This window comes from Gymnogyps californianus, chromosome 16 (genome assembly GCF_018139145.2).
Source record: "Gymnogyps californianus isolate 813 chromosome 16, ASM1813914v2, whole genome shotgun sequence".
Taxonomy (NCBI): domain Eukaryota; kingdom Metazoa; phylum Chordata; class Aves; order Accipitriformes; family Cathartidae; genus Gymnogyps; species Gymnogyps californianus.
This window is the reverse complement of record NC_059486.1, coordinates 13,715,740-13,732,143: the sequence shown is the minus strand read 5'-3', so window position 1 is coordinate 13,732,143 and position 16,404 is coordinate 13,715,740. Positions and strand designations below refer to the sequence as shown.

General features: G+C 40.1%; 1 protein-coding gene across 3 annotated transcripts in view; it reads left to right on the top strand.

Annotated features, from left to right (window-relative positions):
• KDM2B (lysine demethylase 2B) overlaps positions 1–16,404 on the top strand; it is a 119,747-nt gene that overhangs the window by 1,134 nt on the left and 102,209 nt on the right. For all 3 annotated transcript variants that reach the window (XM_050907025.1, XM_050907026.1, XM_050907024.1), the window contains exons 2-4: positions 162–306; positions 3,640–3,718; positions 11,125–11,171. In XM_050907025.1, the coding sequence (XP_050762982.1) occupies positions 162–306; positions 3,640–3,718; positions 11,125–11,171 (271 nt within the window). The remainder of the gene's footprint in view (positions 1–161; positions 307–3,639; positions 3,719–11,124; positions 11,172–16,404) is intronic.

Below are 16,404 nucleotides of genomic sequence, written 5' to 3'. Positions count from 1 at the left end.
TTTGTCTCTTGCCGTCTTAATGATTTCCCCCCGAATGTGTTTATCAAATCGTCCTGCACGATCCATGCGCTTTCCTCCCCACCGACCCCGATTATTTTTTTTTTTTTCCGGACAATGTGTTTTTTTTTGTTTGTTTTTTTGTTTGTTTGTTTGTTTTCTAGCGATCTATTGGCAGAAGGCGATACGATGAGAACGAGGACCTCTCGGACGTGGAGGAAATTGTCAGCATCAGGAGTTTCAATTTGGAAGAGAAATTAAAGAGTAAAATGTATCACGGGGATTTCGTGCATGCCATGGACGGGAAAGGTAACTGCCCGGGGGCGGGGGGGGGGGGGGAAACGGGAGGGGGGGGCGGCTGCCCAGCCCGGGCTCCCTCCGCCGCCGGAGCCTCCATGTGTAGCTCCGCGCCTGGGTTCGTATTTCGCGCCCGCGCCCCCTTGCCCGGGGATCCGATGACGACGCCGGGCCGAGCAGCGGGGGAGGCAGGGGAGGGCGGCTGCTGCACCGGGGCCCTGCAGCCCGCACCGCCACAGGGGGCTGCCCCGGGGCCCTGTGTGTCCTGTGTGTCCCGTGTCCCCCCCCCGCACCCGGAGGGCGGCTTTTCCCCCGACACGGTGCTTGGGAGGCGGCGTGGTGATAAATGGCAGCGCCTTGCGCTCCCCCCGCTGCCAACGTGCTCCGCTGCCGTGACCCCAGCGCACCACCGAGATGTTGAGGAATTGGGTCCTGGCAAAGGAGAGGCAGAAACCCCAGCCCCCACTTAGCCGGAGGTGATTCCTGCTCCCCCTCCGCCCCCTGTTGAATCCAGGACCCCTTTTGCAAAAGGATGCAATTGATGAGCCTGTTCGCCAGGGTCGGAGACTTTAAAGTCAATAACTTCTTTGTGTTTCTATCATATATTAAATTACAACGCACCCCTCCCCAAAGTTATTTGGTTTGCTTAGGTGACTTAAATTACGGAGCGGTAAGCAAAGCCAGACAGCCCAGCTCTGCAGCACGGTTGCCTGGCAGGAAGGAAAATGGGAGAGGTTTGCCCGGGAATCAAACGGGCCGGGGGGGGGGTTGCAAGTCACCTTTATTTACTGCAGCATTGTTGAAACGGATCCTGAATCCCACATGGCTATCACCAAAACTCGGCCTTATTGAGGACTCCCTGTGTAAGCCGGCTTTCTCAGGAAAGAGGAGTTTTGGCTGTAATCCTCCTGAAATGGCTATAACTGTGGAGCCACTAATCTAGTTTAGAAAATTTCCTATTCTCCCCTAGGCTTAGTTTTGCATGAGCATTTTAAGCTCCTTTTAGAAAAGTTAATGTGGTGGAGAAATTAAATACCTATCTTATTTAGGAAGGTATTTGTTTAGGAGATAAGCTCAACCCTGACCCCTCTTCCTCCAAACAAAACACAAACACCTATTTTTTAGCTGGAAAATGTTAATTAATTTTCCAGAAAATGATTGCATTCTACCCTCATCTTCCAAATACTCCAGTGGTTGCCATTGCTACATGCTAACTATAGTACAATCCACAGCTTCCCTAGCTCAGCAGCTCTAAAATCTTTGGGTAGCTTTCTCCTTTCTAGGGAACTTGAAAATAAATGAGTGTCTTTTGTTATTTTGTTGTGGTCTGTGTCTGCTTTGTTCGACCCCACAAGGGATTTAAATGCTTTGTTGGGGCATTAGGAAGAAAGGGTCTGCCTTCCTATTTGCTCTGGTTTTATTTTTACTATTGGTTTATTTTTTCTATAAATCCAAGAGTTGAATTGAATCTAGGCAAAACAATGACAGTGGTTAGTAAGAATAAAAAAGTCAGTTTATATGAACACATGGAATTGGTTGAGCAATATATTTATTTATTTTTATTTCCCATGTCCTTGTTTTTAATGATAACTCTTCTTTGATTTTTTTTTTTTTTTTTGCTAGCAGTGTGGGTTGGAGGTTTTCCTCGAGGTGCTGCAAGGCAGTGGTGTGATTTTTGGCTTGAATGCAGTTTGTCATAGCTACTTGTTCTCTAGTCTACTGGACTGTAGAGTTGCCTCTGCTTCTTCCACTGATAGTATTCTTGATGTTTGTAGACTTTCTGTCTTGGATGAGTGTCCTTAAAAAAATATCTGTGGCTTATTTATTTGCTTACCTAAAGCCAACAGTTTTAATGGGAATGCCTATGAGAAATGAAGATTTCTCTAGTACAGAAATATTTATTTGGTAACCTTAGTTAATTGGAGTATTCATTACACTTATTTTGAGACTAGTAGCAATAAAGTTTCTGTAATTTTAATGTTTTTGTAAATGGATAATTACAGTGCTCTGATTTGGTAACTCTAAGTAGGAATATTATGTCCCTACTTGTCATAATTACTAACTGAATACAGCAAAGAAAAATCTGTAAAAATAGAGGGAAATACATCTGCAGGCATGAGAGCTTAGCCTCTGTTTCCCCTATTTCTTTCAGTATGGGTTTTTATAGCAGAGAAACATCACCGATATAAGCTCGGGTCTGAGGTTCTCATGCTCTCCCAGGAAGCACGTACATTGCTGGCTGAATCTTGGAGAAGTTAAGATACTTGTGTGTACCTGAATATAATACATAAAGTGTGTAGTGTACTTGGCAGCATGTAGTGTATTTTGTAGTGCTGAAGAGTTAAGCAATGTTTTCCATTTTAACATAGCGTATGGATGCTATATAAAAGTCATTTTTTCCTGTAAGAAAGGGGGAATAGCAGAACGATCGAAACAGTATATGGCCACTGCAGAAATTCCTCTTCTCTGTGTGGCAGAAGGCTCCAAATGGAGTGTGGGGTTTTGTAGGCACGGCTCACCCAATTTGCTGCCTTGTAACTTCCTCTCTAATCCCCAAATCACTGCTATTGTATCAGACCATTGCATAAAGAAATCCCCAGGAAAGGCCAGTTCTCTGTAATCCTCAGGAGTGAAGCAACAAGGTGATACTGGTCAGTGTTAACATAACAAACTTAGGTTTAATTTTCAGTTTGCTTCTGTGTTATACTGTGACTCCCCCCCCCAAACTATTTGTTTTTCACCGTCTTCCTAAGTGCCAGGAGCTGTATAAGATTTCTGTCTATCAGCTCCTGCAGTTACCTTTCTGATCAATTAAAAAAAAAAAGTACTCTGTTGAAAGTAACAGTAACCCTCACATAAAAAGAAAATGATGTGTTCACAGAATTAGGGCTCAGATAATGCTCACAAGAAAACATGTTTTTTCCTAAGTAGAAATGTATAGCTTAAAATGTATAAACTTAAACATACAGTTTAAACTACACATTTGCCCCAAAAGTACTAGGCTGATTTGCAGTAATTTAGTTAGGATTATCTTTTAACTGTTAATTTGGTATTTCATTACAGCCTGGGTGTTTCAACCCAGACCTTAATTGACAAACTCCGACTGGATTCTATTTTATGTGCATCAGTGAACAGGAAAAATAGAGAGCAGCTGGGAGAGCATTGTCTGTCATTTGGTTTCCGGTTTGGACCTAAAATATGCATTCTCTTTATATTTTTCTTTAAATGATAGTGGAATTCTTCGGTGAGAAAAGGGAAATGGGGAGCATTTTGAGAAAACGTAATGTGAAGTGCTAATGCCATTGTAATTGATTTTGGATTTTTTTTTATTCATTATTCAAACAGATTTTACTTTTGAGTATGTGCAAAGAGAAGCTCTCAGAGTTCCCCTTATCTTCAGAAATAAGGATGGACTGGGAATTAAGTAAGTTACAACCAAATCTTGATGATTAATAAATGCTTTTATAAAATAACCATTATGCTTTCCACTTGTATGTGATATTTCTTTTGATGATCTCAAAATGTATTGCAATTAGTAAGACTGTCAGCACCCTTGAGAAGAGGAATGATTATTTTCCGCTTATAAACAAGCAGATAATGAGGTCTATAAAAGTTAAGTGCATACAGCATGGTACTACACAATCGAAAATAAGTCAGTGATGAAAGTTAGGAATAAAATTCAAAGGTTCTTGCATCCAATCCATGCTGTAATGACAGAACAATCTCCCTTCAATTTTTGACTTCTCAATTGTTTTCTGCGTTACAGGTGGAATGTCTAATGATGCCTGTCATTTTCCATTATAATTGTATCTCTTCAGAATGTTACAGCTTTGTAAATATTTAATAATGTCTAGTTAAAGTGTGGTATTATTAGAGTCTTTTCGAGGTTGCGTTTTGTTAATATCCCGTCATAAAGGATTTGGTATTTTAATAAGAGAATCCTGCAAGTTTCTTTGTAAAAGTGACAGTGTCTAAGAGAGAAATATTAAAATGATATACATCAGCCACATAATCCATAGTTTAGATAAATGTTCCTTGATACTTCTGGAAATTAGGACTGTGTAACTGATTATCTCTGAAAGACAGAAAATTAATTTTCTGAAAGCATAATTACTTTGCTCAGTTTCAGCTGGAACACCTCAAAGTTTAGGGAACTGAGGAGTCCCAATTATTTAATTAAAAAGAATCAAGCCACCTCAATATAACTTAAGGAGAGAAAGAGAAGAAATAGTGTTTGGGGTATTTGACAAGCATATGTCCTTTTACTATAAGAGTGAATAGGAGCTGCTGTGATGCTTCTCATGATGCCGTAAAATAGTTTTATATGTTGAACTCTGAACAAGAAGCGCTCAATAGGTACTCAGTAGTAATTACAGTAATGTTTATTTTGTTGTACGATTATGTTGTACTGGGATATTTTTTTCTTTGGTTATTAAGCCCAGATATTTCTCTACTTAGTCCTGGATGCATGGTCTAGTTTCTTGTTAAAAAAAAAATACAACCACCAAGATACCATCTTTTTATTTGTTTGTGCAAAGCCTTTCCTAGATTGTATCCTAATTTTCTGATGAAAATGTGCACATATTCTGTGATGTTTTAGAAGATAGGTAGAAAACCTAGCTATTAAGTGAGAAAGGCTGGTCACTTCTTACAGTTTCTAAACAGTCCTATGCTCCTATTTGGTGTCGTAGAAAAATAACCTAATTTTTCTGTTGTATTATTTGAGAGAAGGTGTGGTCAGTGGAAAGCATTGATCCTTAAAGTTTGTGCAGAAGACGGGATACAAGAGCATCTGTTTTGATATTCCTGAAGTCTACAGCCTTCCATATAACCTTCATATGAAAACCTGAGAAGCAGAGAAAAGTCTTCCATGTTCATAGCTTGATTATACTTCACCTGCAGAAGCCATCTCCTTAATCTTAGTTTATATATTACATGACTATAGTATCATCTTTCCTGATGAATCATTTTCTTATTTGTCTTCTCAGCTGAGTTTCCATAATGTAAAGTATCATTTGTTCTACGTTCACTCGTGACACTGTTGGCCAGCCTAGTTTCTAGAGAGCCAATGACATCTGCATTGAGTGCTTGTCCAAATGTACATTTACACTGTATGAGTATATGTAACCATCACCTGAAGCTGGATCATTTTTGCTTCAGCAGGAGCTTTATTATTTACAGGAAATTCCTGCTCCTTTAAGGGTTGTGCTCTCCACTCTACTCACCCAACTTGGCATCCCAGTTCCTCGCGTCCTCTCAGCGCTTTCCCCCCTAGAATGATTTTTCCTGCTGCATTAGAGCCTTAGTTTTTCTGACCCTCCTTTTGGCTTCTCTGCTCAACTTGGCAGGGAGGGTTTTTTTGTTGAAGGTTGTTGCTACTTTTTTGTTCAGTTTATTTCTTCAAGAGATGCTTCTCTTGGAGGAGTCAACTGAAGGACATATCTACTGTGGAAAATGGTGGAAAATCATCTGAGACAACTGCTCTCTCTATATGCATTGGTTTTAAACTGACACTTCTAAAGGGCAAGTGATAAAAGCTTCAAGAATTTCTTCTGGAAGAAGCCATCAGCTCTTCTGTGAAACTGGGTAGTGTTTAGGAGCCAGAGATACTGCTGCACCTTCCTAGCAGCCAGATCTTCCTCCTGTGTATGAGGAAGTTCACAAATTCCCCACAGTACAAGAAGAAAACTGGGGAGATGTTTCAGCTCCTAGTGTGCCAACGGTACCTGTTCAGCTAGTGCTCCATCAGCGGAGAAGTGTGGAAGTGAGAGCTCATCCCGCAGACACAAACATTACTGGGCTTCAGATCCTCAGCTGCAAATGGCAAGGCATTATCAGAGATGGATAACAAGTACCCCAGCCTGGGAGCAGTGTTTCCGATGGCTGCCTGTACCAGACAGTGGTGCCTCCAGAACTCAGGCTGCCCGATGTGCTGTAGGTGTTGCGCAAGATCCTTCACAAAGATACCTTGTTTCTTGGTGTCCGTAACCACAAGATGTAGTATCTGTTTCTTCTTGATAGCTCATTATTCAGGATTCTGTAATGAGGCAATTGCACCTTAGACATTTCAACACTCAGATCTCAGCTCACACATCATCATTGGCTTCCCTATTGTTTCTGTGCCTGAAATCTGGAGAGCTGCCACCTGGCACTCCCCTCCACTTTCGGTTAGCTGTGTGCTTTCACTGAAGCCTCCTGGTGTGATGCTGCCTTTGGAGAGTGGTCTTTGGTCTTTCTTGATCCAGGGCTTCAGAGACTCCTCAAGCTAATGGGATCATGTAAAGAGTAATGTGGGTTTTTGTATCATGTGTTGGCTTGTTTTTCTTCTAGATGTGTTGTTTTTAGATGCATTCGCAGTCAGCCTTCCTATTCCTCTTCCTTCCTGGAAGCCACCAGTAATGTTTGTTAAGACCTCGAAGAAGGGAGGGCTTTGGCTGTATACCTGCCCCTTCTATGGTTATACGCCGTGTGTACAGACAGGCCAGGTTATAGATGTACTTCTGGGTTTTGCTGAGGCAAAAAAAAGACTGGCCTCAAATGGTTACGTGTACATAAGCAGCATGAATCCATGTATAGATGACCATGCCTCAAAGAAGACCATTGAAAATCAGCTACCTTTCTTTGTAAGCATTATCAAAGCAGTCAAATAAATAGCAGTTTTGGAACATGCATTGGAAGTGAAGAAGTAGCAGGACTGAACGCTGCATGCCTTCGTTTTCAGTTGGAACTCTGCAGCTCTGGCAGTAAGGATAATGTATCTTTTGAATTCTGAACTGGATTGCAAAGAGGTGGAAGAGGAGTAAATGCTAATCCACAGCAAGAGTTTTGGAGTCACTTACTTGACTCTCTGTCACACACTAATGCTTTGGATAGTGAAGGAGAAATATGTGTTTCAGTTTGCTGTGATGAGCTTAAAATAGTCTCAGCAGCCAGGCTTGACTAGCCAGCTTTTCAGTTTCCTACCGACTGCCGATATCATTCTAATACTATCCTGACATCTTTCCTCCTTTCTAGGGCTGTTGCCCTTTCTCCCTTTTGTGAACCATCCACACATCATGTGCAGCTTCTTCTTCTAGCTGGAATTCACTGTCACAGAAGAGAGTAAAAATACTGAAGCTTTTTTTTTCTTTTGAGGATATTTTTGATGAATTAGTATGCTGACAAAAGTAAGGGCAAATTTTATCTGATACGTGAGCTTTGGATGGCTCCTGCATGGAATCAGCTGAATTCTCCATTTCACAGTTAGTTGGGTGAATTGTTTTTATATTCCCATTCTCTGCTGAATCATTGAATACTGACTGCTCTGGGGGATTAAAATACTAGAATTTGTAGATCAGTAATCTCTCGTAGGACATTCAACATTCTAATATTTTTTATTTAAATGAGCATGACTTATTAGTTTGAAATTATGTTGTAAAGGAATTGTACACACTTGGGCATAAATGTCACTAGAGTGAGAGGAGGTTGGAAACATGGTTTATGTGTATTTTAAATGACAGAAGTGAAATGCATGAGCAAACTTTCCTATTTGGCACTCTGCAGGATAACATGATTTAATTTTATTTACATTTCCCCTTCTTACGTGTATCTATCAAAAGTAGCTGGCATGCAATATATGAGTTTTGTGGATGTGTAGATCCATAAATGCTGTGTGCATTGTGTTCCAGCAAGATCAAAATAGTATTGACACCTACCTAACTGATCCAAAACACTGAGAACCTTTAGTCATATCACCCTGACATTTACCGCTTGAATTAATGAGTGTCATAGCCTGCCGACTTCCATCGCTAGAGCGAGACTGGACAATTTGCCTTTGTATCCGAGTCATTTACTGATGAGACTCGGGAACCTTACATTCCACTTCAGGCTCTGGAGGAAATTATGCTTTACTGGGTCTTTTCTAGCACTACTGTGTCTTGTCCAGAGGAGGCCGTGTGTATCATATGGTAGATTAGGTGATCCACATATTTTGAGATACAGTGGTCTATAAAATGTACGATACAAGATGATTTTTAGAGTCCTGACATTTTGAATAACTGATGATATGTGCTTCCACTTCTGTTTGCTGTTAAGCAGTCAGCTTGCATGTCTGTGCCTGGCAGATGTACAAAGCATAGCTGAACAGTTTGGTTACTGTGCTTGGAGGTACTCCGAAATGGCAAGGAATGAGATGAATGAGGAAAAATTATTATAATGAAACTTTGAAAATTGCTTTCCTGTATATTTCTGACCATCGTGAGCTATTACTTGTATGGCTAGAAGCAGGAAACTCCACCTGTGATCTCTTAGCAGAAGAGGAGCTGTTTTTCTCGGAGGGTTGTTTGGCTGTTTCCAGGATTGTAACTTGGAGAGAGAATGCTGTTTGGAGAGATGTTGTCTCTTTTATCTGAACAGCAGTCATTTTGCATTGTATTGTGGTTAACCAGATATGTATGCTAGCCAGAGCTCATCCTCATTAGGATTTGAATAGGAGACTTCTCTAGCAAATCTTTAAACATTTACTAAAATGCAAGTTTGCACCCAGTGCACACTAAGGTGTTTGCATTTCTTTTCTGTTTGAGGCAACATGATTCGTATATAACAGAATGCTGAAAATCTCAAATGTAGTCAGTCATATTTTGGTGTTAAGTCAAGTCACCCCACTATACTATTCTTCACGTATTTTTTTATGATACATGAAATCTTTGGAAGCATTCATGGTGTTTTTACGCAAGATGCATTTGCCTGAAAATTACATAAAAGTGAGGGGAAAAAAATCTCTGCTCAGTTCTTGCATTGTTGGTATTCTGGATTTATATTCAGAAAAACAAATGAACCAACACTTACTGATTAGTATAGGACTGGTGACATTCAAGAAAAAAAATGTTCTTTTGGCCATCATAGTGCTGTAGCAAACCAGCCCTAATTGTATAAGAGTGAGTGTGGCAGTTATGCTGGGTGGGGCTGGAGATGAAGAAGTACAGTCATTTATGGTCTCAGCAGCCAGCAGAATGGGTTTGAATTAAAGCTGGACCTCCCAAGGCAACCCAACTACAAATGGGTTCTTGTACGTGAAACCTGCTGTGTTCAAGCCTGAAATTCTTCCCTTGGTGTACTCTTTGTCTAATGTGTCATACATCCTGAGATTGCAGAGAAAAAAAACCCAAAGAGATATGCCAGGTGCGCTCTCCAAAGAGCTAAACATGCAATTTTATTGTTAGGGAGGATTGTATTCTTCCAGTTTGAGTAATGTTTATTGTTGGCTGCTGCTGGAGCTCTCAGAAAGACTGGATTTGCTTGTATGTATCTGCGTTAGGTTTGTTATCTGTCTTGGTTGTTGATTTTTATTTTGATTTATACAAATGTGAAAAAGATTGCCCATCTAATTGTTCTACGTGTCTGATGTAAAATACAGGCAAGCTGAAGATAAGCCTTATTTGAAGATAAGCCTTGCATGTTCTTGTCGCCCACAAATAGTTCCGCCTTCCCCTATTTCTGACTTTCTAGTGCTTGGAAAAAAAGATGAGCTCTGAATAAACCCTGAAGGTCAGTAGATTCAGGCTGTTTCATTCCGGCAAGGGAGTGAATTCCAAAGCTGTGGGGCCCTTGCGGCTAAATGCAAAGATGCAAGGGTTGGCGGAGAACTAACAAAAGATACTGTCCAGCCTCCGCATCCCACCAGAGGAAGGTGATAAGGGTAAAAAGAAAGAGGACAAACAAAATTTGGCAAATAGTTCTCAAGATATATGCATGACAGTAAATGCATTTTTTAACTTTGTTTCAGTGGTTTCTTAATAGTAAAAACTATTGCTCTAAAAGTTTGCCTATGGGCTGGATTGTTCTGATTTCTAACTGAATTATGTCAAAGTAAGTTCTTTATGACCAGAAGCAAGTTGTTTATCTTCAACCAGGGCAGTACAAGAGGGACAGAGCACCTAGCTGGCAAGTCCCACAGGGCTGTTTTTCATTACAATTCCTTAGTCAGTTTTTGTGCGATGTGAAGTGTGAAATACTGTCATTAAGATGAAGTCAATCAGCTTTACTGTTTTTGTTTTCTTTTTCCATCCAGTCTATATTTTGCAGAATTTTACTCTCTACCTCACACGTAAAACTCACTTGATATACTAGGCTACTGTCTAATTACATTAAACCCTAAAACATTGCCTGTGTTAGAAGTGATCGTATAAATGCATTGACTTCGGTGAACCAATTATGCTACCATTTAATTTAGCTCTGAATTAGCCCAAATTGAATTGAACAACAATTTCCCTACCCACCAAATACAGCCAGGTTGTCTTCTGCCAGACAAGGATGTTTGGAATAGTCATTAAAACAAAGGGGCTTTAAGTCATTATTTTTTATATTTTATTTCCAAGCAGTGAATCCAACCTATGATGATGTGACTTTGAACAAATTGGTTTACTGCTCTATGCCTCAGTTTGTATCCACTGGCAAATGTGATAATGCTCACCTCGGGGAATATACGTGAGGCACCACCAGTTGCCAGCCACTGCGAGTTGCTTAGCAGGAACAAGCTATAAAGGTTTAGGATTTTATTGAAATCACCCCCAACCCCTTCCCTCCCACTCCAGCGCTGCTAGAGAGTGCTTGAAAAGACATCTCTTCTCTTTCATTACGAGTAGAGAAACTTTTGTACACTTGCCAATGCAAAGGTGTTATGTATGTCATTAAAACTTGCACTGTCCACACTTCAGAGAGGCCTTGCTTGATTCCACCTACTGCATTATGGACAAAGAGCACTATACATTTATTTCTCTTTTATTATGGTAACGAAAGTGTACCCATACTTATCTTGACGGTATTTAACATTGCTTTCTTTGCTAATTATAGAATGCCTGACCCGGATTTCACCGTCAGAGATGTGAAGCTATTAGTGGGTAAGTTATTTTGAATGCACTGGATTAACTCTATACAGAACAGAATTGCTTTGAAATACTTGTCCAGTTGTGTTTGTAGACATTTGTGATAACTCTCAGAATCTGGGAGAAGGCATGGAGAAGCAATTTGTAAATTAAAAAGGCTGGGAGAACCCTAATTAGTAGTTGTGCTGACCGGACTCTGATCTCATGCTGGATAATTGGCCGTTTGAAAGAGAGTGAATGCTTTTGCTCTTAACAGGTGTCCTACATACACTTTTGTGATCCTGGAAAGCAGCAGCTCTATTGATCGAGTTCCTATTTTTTTTACGTGTTGTAGAGCATCTGTTTGTAGAAGGTACGATTGGAGCCATATCACCTTTTGCCTGTGCTCTCCCCACAGTCTTTATCAGTGTGGCCAGGTCAGTGCTTTGAGGAAAGGTTGCTAAGAGAGACTGAGCACAAAGCTTTGCAAACTGCCTGTCTTTTTGATAAGACACAAACCAGAGAAGTGGTGACTGTAATCATCAAATGTTTCCTAGCAATTTTTGCACAAGAATTTTTTTTAACTCTAAGAAAAGCTACATTTTGAGTAGGAGATTATACTGTATGTTTCTTTGAAATCTGCTTTTACTGAAGATGGATGTGTTATTTATTGTTTATCTGAAATTGTTACTGAATAGTGATACTGCACTCTGTGAAGTCATCGCTGTGGAGCTAGCTGAGTTTTGGATGTGTTAGCTGCAGTCCTTCACGGAGACTTTTAACTGCATTCTTGCTTTTTAGAATGTACTGGTTTTATTTATTTGTGTTGTGGCAGGAGTTAATCTTTTAAATTAGCCCAATTGCTGCATTCTGAAAGACGAATTTTTGAAAATTACTCTTGAGTTTGATAATCAATAGGAATATCAAGTCTGGAAAAGATGTAGTTAAGAAAAACAAGGGAGAGGAACTTGTGCCTCATTTCTGCTCACTTGGGGTTATCTGTGAGAGAGGGGTTATCTCTGATAACCTTCCTTCACAAACAAAACTTGGCAATGTTGCTTAATTTATGACCATTTATGAGTTCGGAGGGAAAAAAAGCCCCAAACCTCTTGGCAGAAAATGTTAGGGAAGTGGTGTGGGAAATGCTGTTTGGTAGCATTTCTGTTGGTCAATCTGCAGTTACATTAGGAAATAATATTGAGGGTATGTGGAAGTCCTAAATTTTATGGATTTCCTAAATACCTGCATGTGCACATTTGTAGGTACGGAATACCTCTTTTTGCTGCGGAGGAGGCTCGTGCATAAACCTTGTAATTATCTGGACAACGTTTGCAATTTTCTGTGAATTTGTTCCATAGGTGATAAACTGCCATTCTGTCTCTGAAACTGCTCAAGTTGAGGGTCTGACTTTGAGATATTTTGGAACAGCATAGTGTTGCATAACAACATTGTTTTTCCTGTATAACAGTCAAAGTGTAGGAGTTGCATTTCCTCAAGATTGATGTCCCTTGAAGTATTAGGGGGGTGGAGATTCCTGTGTACATGGCCAGCAAAGGGGAGGATATTTATAAATAAAATTAGATTTATAAAACAATGGAGCAGAAATAACAATCGTAATTGAGATTAGCTTTAATGTAAAAGTGTGCCGTTTCTCACAGCTGGTTCAGCAATCCATGTATATGCTCTTGGCCAGATACCGCACGTCATGGGTCTTTTTTTATTGTGTTTGGACAAATTCTCTCTGGAGTCATTGTACTGAGCCTGTAATGTGGTCAAGAACTTTGTCACCTGCTCTTTTTTTAATACAGTTGATGACTTCTGGCATCACAGGTGGAAACTTTGATTCAAAAGATCTAAAATATTTGGGAGATGGGCTGTAAGTTATACCTGAAAAATCATGGTTCTTATGGCAAATTGTTTTTGTCACTGTGGCATTTGTGCTGTGTATAACAGCCACATTGACACTGAGAGCACATGGGGGCAATTCCTGTCTCCATGCCAAATTTCTAAATTATCTACTAATGACTTCAGGAAACACTGGTGAGCAATTTTCCTATTGCATATCATTTCTGATAATTTTTTCTAGTTTTAGGTTAATATGTATGTTACACTCACAATATAATGTTCAAATAAAGCAGATGAAAAGTCTTGTTTTATTAATATCTCCTGTGATTGTCCCTGCATTTTTTTAGCAGACTCCTCAGATCTTGCCTTGAACCGCCAGGTATCTGCGTTTCTGAAGCGCAGTGTTTTCAAAACTTATTCAACGCCTTGCTGAACCTGGGAGGGGAATGATGTTTTGCGAATGTGAAATGGAACGATCATAACTCTCTGCATCTGAATGTGCGTGGGAGTTGACAGAGAGAGAACATAGCTTGAAAAATGTTGTGTTCTCTGTAAACTTGTTGTTTTTTTAAGTGCTCATCGTTACAGTATACTGGTGCTATTTAAACCTATCATTTGTTCTCTTTTCTTCTTTGAATCAGGGGAAACACATTTGTTATAGCACATTTTAAAGAGATGGTGCTGGGTTTTTCCAAAGCACATAAATTCCATAGGAAGTTACTGAGCCTTTGGTCTCAAATTATTCTGAAATCTTACTTTCTGTTTCTAACGTAATTGTTGTATCATCTCCATATTTGAGTACCTATAAGTCACAAGGAAATAACAACAATTGGTAGCCTAGCTTTTTTAATCTCCCTTTGAAAACTCTAGTCTGTGGCAATAATAAGGAGAAAAAAAAGATGGGTTTTTTTGATCATCGTTTGTGGTTACTTGGATTTAGCTGTCTATTTTTCTTAGTGTTTCATCAGACTTCCAAAGAAACATTGCCATTGCTTGTTGGATTTTTTTTTGTTTTCATTGTTTAAAGATTGCAGATACCAGCTGTAATTTAGTTTGATAATGTTTATGACCTATTGTTTATGACTTGGACGTTAGTGTGCATGAATGTGCACCTATGTGTAATGTGTGTGGATGAAACACTCTTCCCATACAGTAGCTTTACTTTAAAGAACAAACACTTTAAACTGCACAGTTGGACTAATGGTTATAACTAGACTCCTACCTCTGTACGAAAGATATCTTGGGTACTCTTTAAGCCTGAGATGGTGGATTAATTTCAGCAGTTGGAATTTGTCTGATCTCTGAAATGGCTGTGAGCCAAGAATACAAATGGAGAAGTGGGGAGGAATTACTGGCCTGCTTAGGAACTTGAGACAACTCTTGAAAGAAGAAAAACTCTGTTGTAATTTAATAACCATTAAGCTTTGTAATTTCATTGTCTAAGGTAGATTTGATTGCTAATTCTGAAGGACAGAATGTCACTGTCATCTCTTTGTAAGTTGATTTAGAATTTGATTAAGAGCATCATTGGCCCTCTTAACGTCTCCTTAAACATCTGCCAACATCTGCACTAGAAGTTTGATAAGTGTTATTTCTGCAGACTCCTTGTTTTTCACTCTTGGCATGCCATGCTGGTGTATTGGTGGTGTTAGTATGTGCATATGGACTACTTAAAAAACAAGTGCACAGCAGTAGCTAGTATTGGGGCTTTGCCTTATTCCAAAACTTTTTGCACCTTTGCGATTGTTGTCTTTAGATTTGCATAGTATCTTGGTTTATGTCCTTTTTTTCTTTCTCTCATCTTGTCCTACTCCCTTGTTTTAAGGGCTCCCAGAAGTTCAGAGAACTTATCCCCATTGTCCATTTCTTTTTCTCTGTAACTAGAGTCAGTTCCAGCTAGTAAACAGTGTATCTCAAGGGTGCTCCCAGCCAGGGCTACTGGTGAGACTCTCAGACACCGTTCTTTTTCCCTGGCTGCTAGTCATGTAAATGTAAGTCACAAAGCTCTCTAAAAACACTCCAGAAGTGTCTTTACCTAAAAAAAAAAAAGGGGGGGGGGGGTCAAGTTAGCTGAAGAACTGATACTGGGGAGTAACAGGTATGTGAAGTGGTAAGTGTTGGGACAGCACAATAGCTGTTACTAATTTTTCCTCAGACTGTGTGATTCTGAGTGACTTACTGCTCATGCCCAGAAGAGGCAGCCATACAGAACAATTTATGTTTTCCAGGCCTCTTGTGTTGGCTTCTTCCACCGACAGTGCTTCTGGGCCACAGCATGGAGAGGTGTCTTGTCATAGATGGGCAGAAAAGAAAAAGCGTGTTTTCCCAGATCTGTCTGCTTGAAACTCCATACATACATACCTGTGTGAATGCTTTATGCTAATTACACTAAAGAACAAATGAAGTACACTTGCCAAGGTTAACCTAGGACTGAGCAAGGAGAAAGGTAACTGCCTTGCTCAGCAAGCTGTTTGAAAACCAGGGCTTCTGTGGTTGCTGTTGACCATCTCTAGCCTTTGCTACTCCTGAATTCAAGGACTGAATGCAATTATTTGCTTTAGTCTTTGATGTCAGAAAGCCAAAGCATTCCATTTTTTCATTTGTTTGATTTTTGTCTGTATATTATTCTTCACAGACATCCTCTAATCTGAAGAAGGGAGCACTGAGTAGTTTTGGAAGCTATGAACCATGTAAAGGAGAGAGAAAGAGGAAGCATACATGAATGTGTGCATCAGTCTTATCAGTCTGAGCTCCTTTCTCCTTCTTTGATTAAGTTTTTTTTTTTTGTTTTAGTGGTTTGCTTGGGTCAGCACTGATTAAATTTAAAAGAGTATCTGCTTTTCTGTGGCATCTGCAGTGTCTTGCCCTTTGACTTGTAATTGGTGTCTGCACTGCCTTTGTCTTCCTGGATTGTCACAGTCTGTCCAGAAGCTCCCTGGGTAGGTGTGGAGTCCCTGCGCACGCGTGGTGTCTAAATCTAAACAGCAATGGCTAGTCTGGATGTATTTGCTTTTATTTTTTATTTTTAGCTGACCTCTCTTCAGTTTGCTTGCCACAGGCTGGCGGTCTATCGCCATTGAATCCCAGCTTTTACACTCATACCTAAATAAACTAAATAAACCACTAAATAAACCTAAGCGGTGCTGCTGGGTCTGTAATGTGCATCATCTCGTCTCTACGGGCTAGTGTAGCTTTGTGTGCCAGGGTATGTATTATACACCCCCAAAGTTGAGCTTGCAATCCCGGCTAGTGGCAAAATGGGCGATTTCAAAACATGCTGGGGATTGTAAGAAAAAAAAGAAACTTTCAGTTATTGTGATCCCTGGGCTGAAGAGGTTAAAGTTGTGACCACAGCGGTCACTTCTGTAGGATCAGCAGCATTGTTGTATGGAATTCACGGTGCCCAGCCGGGCATTGTATCAGT